The 16,473-nt window shown below is 37.2% G+C and overlaps 3 protein-coding genes across 4 annotated transcripts; 1 reads left to right on the top strand and 2 right to left on the bottom strand.

Moving 5' to 3' along the window:
• Positions 1 to 1,673: 1,673 nt before the first annotated feature.
• KLHL18 (Kelch like family member 18) lies at positions 1,674 to 5,111 on the bottom strand. Its single transcript, XM_067763874.1, has 7 exons — positions 4,701 to 5,111; positions 3,943 to 4,643; positions 3,619 to 3,765; positions 3,379 to 3,522; positions 2,964 to 3,078; positions 2,534 to 2,888; positions 1,674 to 2,460 (listed from the first exon to the last, which is right to left on the bottom strand). The coding sequence occupies exons 1-7, from the start codon at positions 4,968 to 4,970 to the stop codon at positions 2,333 to 2,335; spliced, it is 1,860 nt and encodes a 619-aa protein (XP_067619975.1). The 5' UTR covers positions 4,971 to 5,111; the 3' UTR covers positions 1,674 to 2,332.
• Positions 5,112 to 7,534: 2,423 nt separating this feature from the next.
• Positions 7,535 to 9,210, top strand: LOC137238845 (zinc finger protein 3 homolog). Of its 2 annotated transcripts, XM_067763872.1 has the most exons (5): positions 7,535 to 7,811; positions 7,868 to 7,980; positions 8,038 to 8,616; positions 8,688 to 8,822; positions 8,890 to 9,210. In XM_067763872.1, the coding sequence occupies exons 1-5, from the start codon at positions 7,665 to 7,667 to the stop codon at positions 9,116 to 9,118; spliced, it is 1,203 nt and encodes a 400-aa protein (XP_067619973.1). In that variant the 5' UTR covers positions 7,535 to 7,664; the 3' UTR covers positions 9,119 to 9,210. The 2 variants fall into 2 exon arrangements, with proteins under 2 accessions (XP_067619973.1, XP_067619972.1); XM_067763871.1 differs by having other exon boundaries at positions 7,868 to 8,616.
• Positions 9,211 to 9,219: 9 nt separating this feature from the next.
• Spt3 (Transcription initiation protein Spt3) lies at positions 9,220 to 10,722 on the bottom strand. The gene has a single exon (XM_067763873.1). It carries the CDS (start codon positions 10,598 to 10,600, stop codon positions 9,515 to 9,517), a length of 1,086 nt encoding a protein of 361 aa, XP_067619974.1. The 5' UTR covers positions 10,601 to 10,722; the 3' UTR covers positions 9,220 to 9,514.
• Positions 10,723 to 16,473: the final 5,751 nt, after the last annotated feature.

Below are 16,473 nucleotides of genomic sequence, written 5' to 3'. Positions count from 1 at the left end.
ATACACTGGGGCAACAGGTGACAGGAGGGATGTAGATGTTGATGACTTCTAGATTTGCATCGCCTGACCGGACAGATAATCCTTGACGTTCTAAGACACTGTCCCTGCGGTCGATGTCGGGATCAAATATATGATATTGCACAGTCTGGTGTATGATAAACGCGAGGCGCAGACTACGGGACGTCCTAGGGCGTGAACAGCAAGGAGCCACAAAATATTTATAAAAGTTAAGTGGACGTCTGATTTTGGGGTCTAGCCCAGAACAACCTGTCCGATGCAACCATCCCTTACACGAGACACACTGACAAGAGTATGACCGTCCTAAAAAGATTCTTTTCCGGCAGATGCAGCAAAACCATTTTTCAGGACCGGGGTCAGAAGACGGACCCGGATTGGGTTCGATACCTTCCCGGAGCAAGAGAATATGGAGCAGTCCCGCTGCAAGGAGCTGCTGGGAGGATGACAATTTGTGGGAGGGACGCAACAAATTAAATGTTTTATCAAACCTTGCACTGTTCCAGACCACACGGGACACTCCCCCGTCTCACTGTTGTGCTGGAGCATTCTATGTCTACACTGGAATTTTCCATGAAGGTCTTTCCGACCTGTTGATTTCGTGTAAAATCTATAATACTCACAGCGCCATTATGCTGTTTATCTCCGTTGTAGTTTTTTGTTACTGTTCTCAGGGTCTCGAGGTCCGGTTCTTCTTCCTCTGATTTTGAGTTGATTTCAGAGAGTCGCAGCACCATTGAACTGGTTGTTCACTTCTACAAGTTCCCGAAGCCCCGAAGCGTATTTTGGTTTCCTTAGGACTTATCTTTCTAAGGCGCATTATCTCCCTGGGCACAATCCATACTCCGATTTCTTGGTTATTATGAAGATGACGTGCTGGGTCGAGATACACTAAGTCCCTACAACAACAACACTAAGTCCCTACCAACCCCATATTGATATTTCTGGGTTGGTAGATTTCAGCCGCCTCTTACGACAGGCATGCCTATCGCATTGTCTCTAAAACGTTTGCTGTGGTTATAGAAAAATAACAAATTCCAGACTAGTGACCTAGTTTTTACATTGATAGGGAATTTTACGTAGTAGGTCCAAAGCACGTACATGGTACGGGTACGACAGGCATGCTAAGCTCCCTTACAAGCGTAGAAAGCAAGATTTTAAAACAAAGCTCTTGGAAGATCCTTATTTAACTAAACATATACCATATTTATTTTAACTTTCATTTAGTATTTGTATTATCTCCGGTCGAAAGCAATCGTACTTCGATTTCGCAACGACTGGCTGAAAAAAAGGGCTAAGTAAACAATCCTCCCGCGAAATATTCCAATTTATTGTTGTGTGAATATTGATTTCAACCTGTTGCAATTGCATTTGCGGGTTGCTCTCATATAAATATACATACAATGTAAATAAGCACAGATAAAGAAACAGACAACTCTGAGCGCTTAAGCCAATTTGCAATAGCTCGCATACGATGAATTTTTTTTGTTTTTCTTTTTTGAGTGGCAGCAAATGTAATATTTGTGCAACTAATAACAAATGTGTTACAGATAGCACCAAGTGGTTTCTTGATTTTTTTTTTTTGTTTTTTTTTTTGAAAATACAAAATTTGTAAATCAAATAAAACTCCTTTTTTATAATTTAATATTGCATTAAGCTTTAGTTTTTAGATTTATCGTTTATGTTTTATTGATATTCTTAAGGTGTGTGTGTGATACATACAATTTAATTGGATTTAATATTCACAATTTACAAAGCAGTTTACAATTCATGACAATAATTGAGTATAATCATATTCGATTCCATTCGAACATTGAGTTAAGGGCATATAGATAAGTAATATACAATTGAGAGTGACGTAAATACTAATACAAACATATAAATGTAAAGAGGTACTATGAGCGTAATTTAAGATACGTAATCGTTATTTAGAATTTTTTTTGTGGATAACTACATTAATTTTGGCATATGTAACTTTGATATTTATTTAAGTTTTTGTTAGGGGTTTTTAATCTCTTTGCTATTTTGGAATGATTGTGTAATAGCAACGTGAGCGCATAAGTTTTCTAAATAAAGCATTTATAATAATACAAAGACTTTGAGTTAGGCAATCAAAATTTGCTTTTTTAAAACATATCACTTATTCGCTAAAAATTGCATAGTCCATATCTTTGACAAACCTCTTCAGACTCATTACAAAAACGTCGTATCTTATTCTAGAAAACTTATTTATTCGCTAGCTGGTTTTGCAAAAATATCGGCGATATGTTCACTAATAACTTACGCTAAAATTAAGTTAATTTAAAATAAAAATTTATTATTGTTTACGTATAACGCCGGCACCTACACCACCACTATGCGCGCACATTGAAGGCTCAAAAGACCACTCATCTGCTTCAGGATCATAAACCTCGACTGTAGATAGGTTTGACTCACCATCATAGCCTGAAATGCATAATAATTAGGTAGATTTGCTTTACAATATAAACGAATTTTTGTAATCTATCTTTTCACTCACCACCAATAGCCCACAATTTGCCCATATTAGCTGCCAGAGCTACGCGACTACGCTTACAATTCATAGGCGTTACAAGTTCCCAAGTATCTGTTATTGGATCATATACTTCAACAGAGCGCAAAAATGAAGTACCATCGTAGCCGCCACAAGCATACAGTTTGCCATTTAATGCAGCAACACCTAAACGACAGCGACGATTTAACATTGAATGCATTTTAAGCCAAACGTCTTTGACAGGATCATAACGTTCAACTGAATCAAAAATAGAAAGACCATCATGACCACCAAGTGCATAAACGTATCCGCTCAAAGCAGCTACACCTCCAGCTGAACGATACTTCATCATGGGCGCGACCTGCACGAATTGAGATAATTGGTTGGAACTTTTTTTTGTGGTATGTAGATTTTTAATTTGTTTTTATTAACTTACAGTTTTCCAAATATCAGTTTTTGGGCAGTAACATTCGACGGTATTCAAGGATGTAACACCATCATAACCCCCACAAACGTATATGCAATCATCCAAAGCAGCGACGCCTACCGCACTAAAGATGATGGTTAAGACAATGAGGAGAATATTAATAAAGGCACCCGTTCCTACTTGTTGCGATAAGTGGTACACTTGCGGCGTATTTTAAAATTGCTTCTCCACATTTTCATGGGTTATATGAGTGTGTTCTTGGGGATTACATTTATTGAAGGATTAATCCTCTCCCCAACATTTACAATATTATTTAATATAAACTTATGAAAAATATGTAGAAGGTAATTTTCTAATACACGTCCTTTTTGGTTAAGATTTTAATATTTGGGACTCCACGTGCATCAAACTACTTATTGCTTACCTGCGTTTGCAAAGCATAGCACGTCCTTGTGTCCATTTATTTTTTTTAGGATCATAGACTTCTACTGTAGAGAGACGTTCGGTACCATTGAAACCGCCAAAAGCATAAAGTTTGCCATCCATCACAGCGACACCAACACGTGATCTGGAAAATGTATCAAAAATTTTAAAATAAAAATGGGATTAGAAGCTGCGTTATAAATAACATTTGTATTCTCTTATATTTTGTAAACACTCATACCGCATCATTGACATTTGTTCGCCCATTTCCCATTTCTTGGAAACGGGATCATATATTTCCACAGTGCTAACAGATTCACCATTACTGGCAAGACCACCAACCGCGTAGATTTGACCGGTAACAAATTCCCCGCATCGTTGACGTGTTCTGTTAAATAAAAAATTAATAATACCTAAAGAATGAAGGGCATATTTTCGAAAGTTTTAAGAGAGTTCAAAAATATTCCTTTGACACATATCGGATTACGGTTGTAGGCTAATATTAGCACTGATTTTTGTGAGAATGAGCACACTCAAATGTGCCATGTTTAATATTAGCCCTCACCTAAAGCTTTGCAGCAATCCCCGCCTCTCCGGCATTAAATGGAAATCCTTCGCCTCGTCAAGTAGATCACGACATTGATGTGAAGAGCGTATCAGCTCTTCACGCGCTACACGATCTGCTAGAAATTGCGGTGATAAAAGCGGTAAACGTACTTTTGAAAGAACTTGCGGAAACAGGAAAGAACGTTTATCTTCAGCATGTTTAACCCATTTCATGCAAGCTTCAAAAATAATCTCTTCGGTTGGCACATTTAATTCATCACGTCTTATCAAATCGATAACTTCATCAAAGTCTAAACCTAAGAACTCTTCCGATTGCACGACTTTCGGAAAGTTTTGATCGATGTACTTATCAGCGGCTTCAATAAGATGTGTACAACCCATAGAATCCGCAAAGTGGCGTATACCCAAAATATTGTGTGGATGAAAACGCGATATCAAGAAATCAGCACAAGCATTACGTACTTTAGTCAACTGTAAAAATGACGCACCCACCATAAGATTTTGTACATTTTGGTTGTCGATGCGTACTTGGCCACTATAGGCGTAATTGATAAGACTTTCAAGTGCAGTCGGTTCGATTTCCTTCATTGTAATCTCTTTAATGCGACTCTCAGCCATGTTGTTGGTAAACATTGCATAAAAATAGGGTATAGTGCCTGCTAGTACAATGCGATGCGCTGAAAAGGATTGGTCTTCCACCTACGTACGAATTATAACATTTAGAATTTAACCATTAAAAATGCTGATAAGCCTGACCTTCAAAGTAACATCGCAAAGTTTTCCTTGACGACGTATTTCACGCATAAGGGGGAAACTTTCACCGAAGAGATCTTCATGTTTATAAATTACATATTTTTGGTCATCTCCGCAATCACCAAAATCGGGCAAATCCATTATTGATGAATAAACTTGTTGTTGCAGTAATTGAGATGACTGTTGTTGCACCACTTTTGCTTTTGGTGACGGCAAAGTGTCGCACCCTGAAATATGCAGCCTCTCCATTCTATTCTCCAGGCGCTGCTCCATTACAATTGACAGGCAATTCAATTTAAATACAAAAGCTTTACATCGGTTTTTCTATAGAAAATTCCTTCAAATTGTGCGACAAAAATAATCCAATATTTTACAAAAATCAGCTGAAAATTTTTTTATCTATTCTGTTTTCTACCTTTTATCAAAACAGTGATACCGGACTTTCGAAATTTTTGCGATCCAGCCCTGCAGGAACACTAATGAAATATAGCCTAAAGCGTAAACACTAAGCGACTCTACAACAACAACAACAAGTTGACTATACGGCCCCATACTTTTTTGCCTACGAAGAACGCATCTCAAAAGTTGTTTAATAAAGTAAATACATAAAATAAAAATAAATGCTTTCATATATACCTTTATGACACTACTTTGTTTTGCCTTTTATTCCAAGCTAGAAAAAGTGACGAAACTTTATCGGAACTTTAAAATACAAAAACAATTTCTACTATGAGGAAACGAAAACACTATTCCCCTCAAAATTAGTTAGTTTGACATGTTTTTGTTTATGTTTTAAATTTCATTTTTTATTAACATTTTTAACAATAACAAGAAAGGATGTCTAAGTTCGGGTGAAAAAGAACAATACTTACCCAGCTGTACACTTGAAATGCTATTGTTGTCCCTTTTGTGTGCTTAATAGTGTTACAAGGCTGCTCAATAATACATATACATATGGTTCTATTCTGAATTAATTTTTTTCGAGTTATGGCTCCCGAAAGATAGAAAATTGGTTAGTCATAAAAAGGGCGGTGCTACGCCCATTTTTTAAAAATTGAAGTTTTTCCTAAAGATATAACTTATTTTTTTCGTCCACGACCCTTTTAAAAATCTTTTATATAAAAGTGGGCGTGGTCCTCAACCGATTTCGTTAATTTTTCTTCAAACAATTCCTTATAGTAAAGGCAACCTCTCTGCCGAATTTTGTTACGACAGGTTTAACGATTTTTGATTTATGATTAATAGTACTTGTAAAATTGGTTTTATCACAAGCTGCGGTGCCACGCCCATTTTAAAATTTTTGTCAAGGGTCTCAATATCAGTCCACACGTCAAATTTCAACGTTATATGTGTATTATTTACTAAATAATCAGGTTTTTTGTGTTTTCCAAAATGTTATATATATAAAAAGTGGGCATGGTTATCATCCGATTTCGCTCATTTTCCATACCAATCTATTCTGAGTCCAGATAAGCTCGAGTACTATATTTGGTGAAGATGTCTCAATATTTACCCAAGTTATTGTCTTAACGGGCGGACGTATGAACGGAAGGATATGGCTCAATCAAATTTTTTTTCGATACTGATGATTTTGATATATGGAAGTCTATATATACCTTTATACCTGTACAACCAAGTATTATCAAATGAAGGTTGTAATACCCTGTGTACAAGTTCACCTGGGTATAAAAACAATGCAGTAATATCGGTCTCTCTGATGGTTCACTTTTCTTCACAAGAAAGTCGGTTTTGGTTTTGTTTTTATGCACAAAATTTTCAAACTAAAAACAAAATTTTCATTTGTAAAAAAAAATAAAGAAAGAGGGCCGGATGTCAAAAAACCCTTTCAAAACAAACTGGCTGGTTTATTTTTAACGATTTAGGTTGTATTTTGCTTGTATTTCGTTAGTTTTTTAAATATAGTTTACACAATTAAACAAATACTGAAACCGTTTTAGGAGAGAGGGCGACAAAAAATATAAGAGAAAATACAAGAACAATACAGAGAAAATAAAGTGACGAAACGAGTTTTTCATGTAAATAAAGGTTGTTCGACACGAAAATAATCCAGTATTTTCCAAAGCATTTTTTTGATGTCAGAGCGTTGTTCTATCATATGAAATAACAATAATCCTCGTGTTCCAATGGTACATGAACCAGATACGGATAGAGATTTAACATGCAAATGCAACAACAATAGGGGTTTTTTTATTACGCGAGCTCGAAAAAAACGCTCCAACTAGCCAAACAATTTCATTATGGCAAAACCATACAGATGGTTACTTTTTTTTAGCTGCTTTGACATTTCTACTTCTAGCGCAGTATGTTTTTGACACTCAACCAGAGAATTACAAAAACAAAATACATGAAATGCGTATGTTTGTTTGTATGTATGTCACCCTGTCGCCAAGCTGTTCTTTTGTTATTTTTGTTTATCTCCACATTCGTATGTCCATTTCATTCGCTCGTTCACAATAGTGCCCTATTTTTGAATATGCAACACTATACAACACTATCAATCAGGTCGACAATTACCTAATCGGTTTCAACTTAAAGCTGTTAGCCAACTCAACTTGATTACTTTTTATTGTTGCTTTCCATGGAATTCGGTAAGCTAGCTAGTGTTTTAATTGTACTAGATAGCAACGAAATACAGCTAATATGTCACATTGTTGCATTTGTATGTTAAATCGCTATCCGTATCTGCTCATGTACCATTGGAACACGAGGAATATTGCCTATGTTGTTGTTGTTGTTGTTGCCTATGTAAAACGATACAGCAGCCCCAACATATGTATGTCAAAATCAGCTGTTGTTTGTTGAAAGAGATAGAAAAAGTTGAGAAAAAATTACAAACTGAGCTAATAGTAAACAAATATTCTATAGATAGCATATTTATTTACAAACAATTTGAACTGGTACGCAACAACAACAATTATCAACTAAATCAGTCTGAGTGACTTCAAGATGAAGTTAACTAATGTGGTGCCCAAGAGCTGTCGTGTGTGCCTCAAACGTGCCGCTAAACTGCGGTCGCTATACAAGCCCCTGGATGAAGGTGAAGAACCACCAAATGAAATGCTACGCCTCATTGCGGGAGTTGAATTGGAAACGGTAAACTGTTATTATGTCGCTCTTATTAATATTTTACATTAATATTTTAACTATAGCCTGATATTTACGAAACACTGCCTAAGTGCATTTGCAAAAGCTGCGAATTGTCACTTAGCATGGCGTATCAGTTCCGTGAGAAAGTCATACGGACGCATCAAATAATTGAAAGGTATCGCATGCAAATGTATGGTACAGAAGAGGTCAACTCACAGGAAAATCATTGCAGACCAAACGCTGTTAAAGAGGAATTAGTTGAGGTTATAACACCGAATGACTTCAATGATGAAAATGCACTGAATGATGGTCATAATAGAGAAATGAAAGAAGAAACGCTAGAGCTATCAATTACCGAGATAGATATATTAGACACGGATAATAATGAAGAAGAAATGTTGGAAATAAACATAGAAGAAGATATGGAGGAAGAGTGCAAACCGGAGTATTTATATGAAGAAGAGTATTTCAATAACGGCGACACATCTAGATCACCTACAACGTTCCCGGAAGATGAAAAAGATGCTACCGAAGATGGTGTTATATATAATTATGAGCTTGAAATTGCGCATTCGAATGAGGACGTTAAGGAGATAGCTGTTGAAGAAAATTCACCCGAACAAGATCGTGCACAAAAAGAACCAGCAAAGGAGTTTCCGGAATTTGAACAAAAAATACAGCTATCGACAACTGCGTCGGAAAAGAACAATACTGCACACATTTGCGACATTTGTGGAAATATTTATGCCAAACGTGGGAGAATGATGGAACATAGACGACGGCATGACAAAGAGCTACGTTTTGCTTGCGAGTATGCGTTTTTAAAAGAATTTTGTAACACATATGTATCTAAAAATTGAAATATACTTATTGCCCTTGCAGACTCTGCGATAAACGGTTTCATCTACGCGAGAAGTTGCGCAAGCATATGTTTCTGCATACGGGTGGGAAACCATATAAATGTTCATTCTGCAGTCGCACTTTTTTCTATGAAAGTGTGCGGAAGGCACATGAAGCGTAAGCAAAAGCAGCACTAAATTTCCATACCCTTTTACAATTTTCCTTGTCCTTTTTTATTTCGCAGCGTTCACAGCGGCATCAAACCATACGTATGTGATGAATGCAATAAAGCTTTTGCATATGCACATGCACTAGCGAAACATAAACTAATACACGCAGATATCAAACTATATCATTGCGAGTACTGTGGCAAGGATTTTCGCCTGCAACATCATATGAAACAACATGTATATACAAAACTGCACCAAAATGCAGTATATGCTGCAAAGCTGAAATTAAAGAAAGAAAAATGAGATGCCGCGAAAACAAGCACATCCTGTGTTTACAAAACAAAAAAAGCCTGCTTTATACAAGACTCTTAGATTATTTCAATTAATTAGTAGGTATTTTATGAATACAATTTTTTTTTGAGATTTGATATAATGGCTGGAACTTTTGATTTCACTGCCAGGGGGCCAATTCACGTTCTGTGAAGTGTTAAAATGAAAAAAAAAAAACTCATACAAAAGTTCGTTCAAATGTATGAAAATTCGTTTTCTTTTTATCACTTCACAGAACGGGAATTGGCCCCAGGTAAAATCAAACGTTCTAGCCATTATATCAAATCTCAAAGAAAAAAATAGAATTAAATGTTAAATTTGTGTTTTAAGTTATTTTTAAATAACTGCAGTATTCCAATCACTCCGCCTTTAAATGGCAAGAAAAGAACGGCGAAAATCGGCATCACAAGAACTGCGGTAGAAACCAATTTTCTTGCTAGTCATTTGACGAAAGCGTCGCATACCCTCATGTATCTCTTGTACGCTAATCGGGCGTACAACTTCCATACCGCGTCCTTGTGTCACCTCTGGGCATATGTGTAACATAGCAGGCGATGCCCCTGTAGATGTGATGCGGCTATATGGCTCTGTGACACGATTCTCCGAATTCAAACGTGTTAGTATAGCATAATCCACAATCACTGCTATAGTTTCATGTGCAAAATATGCCAATATATTCATTGTAGTCGTAGGTATACGTAAATCTGGTGGCAAATCCAGAAATCGTCTAAATTTATTTTTAATCTTTTCTCCATGTCGACAATAGAAGGATGTTTTTCGTGCCTCATTAAATTCTAAATATTGTTGACCAGTGAGTATTTGTGAAATACGATCAGCACGAAAGAGTCGCCGTGTACGTTCTTCATCATACAATTCGGGCACTTCTATGCCCAATTCATCTTCAGACTCTTGCTGATCTGTCTCATCCATAAAATCTTGGGGACGTCCAGTACGAATACTTAAGAAACGTTTTAATATTTTCATATCTTTCAGATGCTTACGCATACGCGCTATTTTTACTGGGTGATTACGCATAAGAAATTCAAAATCAGCCTGTGTTGGACAAGGACTATTTTTGCGTCGCATTGCAACTAAAGAGGCTTCATTAAACATACCACGTAATTGTTGTTGCAGTATGTGTTCCACCAATTTGACACTTTCTAGGCGTGGGTGATCGCTGTCGCCGAAACTCCGCATTATGTCGGAAATTTCTGGTAACAATGTGACTGGTAAATCATCTCCTACGGCGCCAGCTGCTAGTCCGCTTGCTATGCCGTTTGTACTGTTGTTGGAGAGTTGATGTTGGAGCGCATGTGGTGAGGAAGCGGTTTGTGGCTGCTGCTGCAATAGCAATGTGGGAGTACTGCGAGCACTGCTATCAGAGCTGGTTGCTGCGGCAGCAGCATTGAAGCTTGCTGAATTTTGACGAGCTGGCCTTTTGTTATTGTAGTTCATGTTTATGAAATAACAGTAAGATAACTCTAATTTAACTTTTCCCAAAATATAATAGGAAAAAAATTGTTTATTTGCCAATCACGATGGCAAAATTTGTCTGCAAAGTATAGCTGGATTTCGATTCGATTTTTAATCGATTCAATCGAGAAATGAAGAATCGATTTTCTTTTTAGAATCGTTCGATTTTTTTTAGCTTTCGAAATTTTGATCATCTTTCAGCAACATTAGGCACAATTTCATATTTATTGATAAAAACGTGCAGAAAATATATTTGTTGTAATTTTTTATAAATTTAGCTTTAATGGCGCACAAACAAAATAAAATGGTGTTTAAATTTTCAAAAAGCTCGACTTTTTTAAAATGTCTGCGCACAAATTTGGAATACCTGGAAAAAACACAGAAAGCATGATATTTAGGTATCGAATGTACTACCAATCTCACTCCCATGGGAGGAACAAGTGAATAACCCTGTAGTACTCCTTGGTGTTTCCAAAGCGCCTAAGGCAAGGTGCACACGAGGCTACGCGTCATAGACGCTGCAGGCGAAATTTGTACGCGTTGATGCCGAACACATGTATTTGAATGGAGAGCTGCATACGAGGCGTCAGCTGCATGAAAGCGACAAAGCAAGAAATTTTCCTCTAGCTAAGCGTACAGCAATGTTGGTCACTGAGCGTACGTACGCTTGAAAACAAGGAAGAACAAGATGTTTGTTTACATTTTTTTGTATGCAAATTTGTGTAATTAATTAAAAAATGTTACTTTAGTTAATAAAAGTGCGTGAAAGGTATATTACCAAAGCGAAAAAGAGTATTAAACACCACAACAGCTTGGTTAGACATTGTTGAAGCGTTTAAAAGGCTAAAAAGTGTTGGAAACTAGAAATCACCCTTTTCTCTAGTCCGCGGTGGTTTAAAATTGCTTTTCATAATTAACAAAGGCAAGGGGATGCAAAAAACGTTTAATATCTATTTTCCTTTGGTTTCGGGGAAGGATATAGCTGAAGAAATTAAATTTTTTATTTTTTCTAATAATTGTTTGCCTTTTGTAGCGACGCTCGAAAGTAGCTTCGTGTGCAGATCTTGAGGCGTAGATAAATTGTAGCTATATGAAATATCTTGTACGCGTCTATGACGAGTAGCCTCGTGTGCACCATGCCTAAGTCAACGAAACGACAAAGAAACTGACGAGCTTTTTTATTGGTACTACCCTGGTAAACAATTGGGCAGAAATCAACTATTTTCAGCTCGATTTAATCGATTAAATCGATTTTTTGAGAATCGAATCGATTTTTTTGGGAATCGAATCGAAAAAATCGATTCTCCAAAAAATCGAATCGAATCCAGCTCTACTGCAAAGTTATAAGACAGGGGCGTTACAAAATTAACAGCTGATAGTGCGAAGGGTTGAGTTTTGTGTAAGAAAGGTTGAAAGTTGCTATAGTCGATAAATATTTTATAATTTTTGTAATATTTTACAACAGGAACAGGAGTTGACTGCCTTCAAAAATGTATACCATGTATACAACCCTCAGCTGTGAGTGGTCCGGGGTCATATTTCAGTTTTTTGTGAATATCTTTAGTAATAATAAATATATAATTAATAATAATACATTCGCCAAAGCTAATTTGATTGATGATTATACAAACCCAGTCATAAGCTTCGTAGGCCCTGGCTTTACGATGGACTCTAAGCTTGATTTTAAATTGCACATAGAAGGTTGCGTGAACAGAACCAAAGGAACCATGGCGTTCGTCATACGATGGTCTAAAGAATTCTATGATTCATATATTACTAAAACTCTTTTTCTGTCTTCGGTGAGGCCAATATTGAAATACGCTTCGATAATCTCGTTATCACTGCGACAAATTATTAGAGTCAGTTCAAGAGCAACTCCTGATTTTTACGCTAAAGAGCGGTACGCAGATCACAAGTAATTGCTCAAGAAAAATTTAGCCTTTTTTCTGCGCGAAAAATAGTAGTATGGAAGTAATGCTGATGTTTAAAAATCCACGGTGAATAGTGAAACAAGCAAGAAGAAGAGCACATAAACAAAAGAAATGTAAAGAATGTCATTTCCTTTATAAATGCCCATTTCTCCTCCGCCGTGAAATTCACTATGCGCTTTTTGCGTTTTGGTGCTGCAGTTATTGTTATTTCCATTTCTGAAATAAAATAATAATTATTTATTGCAGAAAAATTTAAAAACCATGTGCTTACCTAATTTTTCCGGTTTGTTTACCTTTTTTCTTCAAGAAATATATGGCCCTTGACATATTTCTCGCGGAAATCGGTGTTGCCGTATGCAAATTTGATGGAAAAACAGTAGTAAAGTAGCGTACTAAATTTCTTGTAAGCTACGTACTACCTCATGAAAATTTACTACAAGGAATTTTCTTGAGCATTTCTTGAGCGTTTTTTATAAATAATAATTCATATAATCACATGCAGGTTGAATTTTGAAATGCACGAACCTCTTCGTTGTCTGAATACTGATTTCAATAAGCACTGCAAAAACATTGATACGTGCGACTCACTCCTCGTAATAAAAAATATCTACTGTCTATCTACATATTAAAAATGAAACGATTTGGGTGGGTGGTTTGGAACATAGTACAGGTCTACAAGTAGGATATGTAGCAGAACGCACATACACAGCCACGCTCACCTGATAAAATGCTTGTTCTCGTTCGTTTTTTTTGTGGAAGCAATTTGGCACTGTTGTACTTCTTAGGTCCAAGAAAAGTGTAATAGCAGTTAACGAAAACTGTGTAAAATTTTTATTGTAAAATTACAAAGAAATATCCTTATTTACTTTCAAACGAGCCCTTAATTACATCTCTCTTTAAAATCCATATGTTTTGGACAATTTTAATTAACAAATTGTGATACTTTATTACCGGGGACGATTGCTAAAACATGACCAAAACCGTTGTGGGAAGTATAAATAGACGCGCTTTTGCCTCGCTCACGCGTCTTTTCATTTCTCTTTCTACATTTTTTGACGGGTTATTGCAGTCGACCTCGGTTTCAAACTGTTTTTCGCGGAGAACTTTTGAACGGGCAAAAAAACTTAGCATCCGTGTTTGTATTCTTAATACTGAAATAACTACGCGTCCTCAGATACCCCAATTCAAAACTTTTGTATAATTTTCTGTAGGACCCATATAGGTGCACTAGATTTTCATACTAAATTCGTTCAAAAAAATTTACCATCACAGCAACCCATATCTGATATTCCGCTCCCTTTCTTGTTTCCCTGCGTCGCTTTCCACGACAGCAACCCCGGTAATTTTGACACTTCGTTCAGTGTCAAACGCATGTTCCACGCAGGTTCCTCTGAGTTCCACAATAGTTTGACACTGACCGAAGTGTCAAACGGCAGTGTGTTAGAAAGGGAAAGGAATTGTTTCCCTCTCATACATATCATACTTGTAAACCTGTACTATGGTTTGGAATCACGTCTTTTCCAACCTCCCACCCTTATCGCCAGCTCCAATTATTTGGGCGGGTGGTTTGGGATCATGCCCTTTCCAACCTCCCACACATCAAAGCCCTACTTACTGTGTGTTAAATATACATCAGCTGCTCGAAATCACGTGCATTCCGACAGCACTAATAATCAATTACGGTTTGATCGGGTGAGCGGCTTGGAAACACGGTATTTCCAACCTCCCAGACAACGCAGCCCTCATCAAAACTCTAAGCGAGGTACTTCAGAACGTGTTGAGCTCAGTGGGTAACTGGTCACCTCAAAGCGTCCTCAAGTGAATCCTTTCACAAGCGGAATGATTTGATTCATAACCCATTCAGACCTGGCGCTAAAGTAGGGGGCATTTTTTTCCATTTCTGGCATACATAACATGTGGGAGATATGAAAACATATTCCGTTTAAATATTTTAGAATTTTAGGTCCTTAGTGCTTTTTAAGGACTCGCACAATTGACGCATCTCGGTCTCAATTCATAAAAATAAAACGTTTCCACATATGATGCTATCATTAGTTCATTTTTTATTTATTTGTATGGTACAGCTTGAAACGATAATTTTTTTTTGCTGTAACATAAAAATACATCGCATTTACAGCATCGAGTGCATGTACGCGACATACAACCCTTGCGACGACATATGCGGGCGGACTTAAGATGGGCTTCTTCTGGCCAGTGGTTTGAGCCATCCAACCGTTTTTCGTCTCATTGCTGGTCAGATGGGCGATATCGTTTTGAAGATGGAATAGCAGTTTCTTGGTCTGATTCTGACACAGAACTCGATTCTTCGTTTTTAGCCGATTGGTCTGCTAGCGAAGCCTCAGCGAGCGCAAGACGAAAGCTGAGCAAATCGTGTATGTCCTTTTGTGGTTTTTCAGCAGCTCGGAAAGCATTTCGATATTCCATCCACGCATTACAACACACCAAGTCGATAAAACGAATAATTACTTTTAGGGACCACTTTTTGGTTTTAAAAACCGTTCTATAAACCTCCATTTGTTGGTCCCAAATGTCAACACCACCCATTGACTGGTTGTACTGTGCAACAATATTTGGGCGTGCAACCTGAATAAATTTTTTTTCGTTTTTACACCAACGCCAAACGTCATTTACTGGGCTGCATCCAAATGCGGTGGAGGCCAAAGTAACGGAATTTGGAGTCCTTCCATTGCACTACCACAATTTTTATCACCGGGTCCACAAAATTCTTCCATTTCGCCTCTTTTCATGTTCCTGTCTTTGGAAAAATTTACGTATTTTATTCGATTTCTCATTATCGTGCCAGTTGCATAAATCTCTTTTTCTATTTTTATTTTTCCAGTAATGGCAGGGTGGTAAAATACCAAATACCTATCAAAAAATACTTTTGATCCTTTTGGTTGGCCAAGGTTTTCATCGGGTAAAAGTGTTTATTTTTCCTTGGTAAATCTCAAAATTGAGAACTAGGCCTTCAGCCGTGGTTAGAATCTCATTCTTTAAGCCAACCCCTCTTGGCTTATTGGGTAAACTTTGGCGAACTGGACAGCGTCAGTGAAGGGGATCATTTGCTCATCGGCTAATTCAGGCTGCTCCGCATCCACGTTCTCACGAGTGTCTTTTTTTCTTCATATGTGAAAAATTTATCGATTGAAACTTACCCGCACAATTGATGCACCACGGTCTGAAAGGAATAAGGCCCTACAAAATACTGCGTTTTAAGTGACCACTCTTAATGGAGGACTACATAGACTGTACAGCCAGCAAAGCTTCCATCTCAACAGAAGTTTAAGTAGGCAAACTTGTATACTCTTCACCAATATTTCACATGTATCCTATACATAGCTTCAATGTAGGCTACCTAACGCACCATATTTCCGGCTGAAGAACTACCTTAAACTCTGGTAGTTAATCAGCCATCAAATCCCTTCTGGAAAATAATACTTTTGACGGTAGCAATCGAATGTGGACAGATGTTAAATGAGCTGATTTTTTGCTCAGAAGGTAAAGACACATTTTAGGAATTTCGCTGTCGAAAGCTTAGCGAGGAAATTGACTACACATAATTGTGTGAACTAAACAAACGATTTTGCACCTTCGCTTGTTACGAGAAAGTACTGCCCTTCGAAGCAGAAATAAAATCGCAGATCTGGTTTGCCAAACCACTGCAGAGGGGCGATTCCGACGTGCATACCAGCACCGTCTTCATGAAAGTCGAGCCTCAAATAAAACTAATTTGTATTTCAACTTTATGTGTATTTCAGCTTCAATTTGCATAGTTGTGACACAATGACATTTAGTCCGTTCATTTCAGTAATAGGTAATAACTCTCCTTATACTTACTTACTTACTTAATTGGCGCTTAACCGTCTAAACGGTTATGGCCGTCCAACAAGGCGCGCCAGTCGC

Source organism: Eurosta solidaginis, chromosome 1 (assembly GCF_040869045.1).
Source record: "Eurosta solidaginis isolate ZX-2024a chromosome 1, ASM4086904v1, whole genome shotgun sequence".
NCBI classification, from domain to species: domain Eukaryota; kingdom Metazoa; phylum Arthropoda; class Insecta; order Diptera; family Tephritidae; genus Eurosta; species Eurosta solidaginis.
Note: the sequence above shows the minus strand (reverse complement) of the source record. Positions and strands in the feature narration are given on the sequence as shown.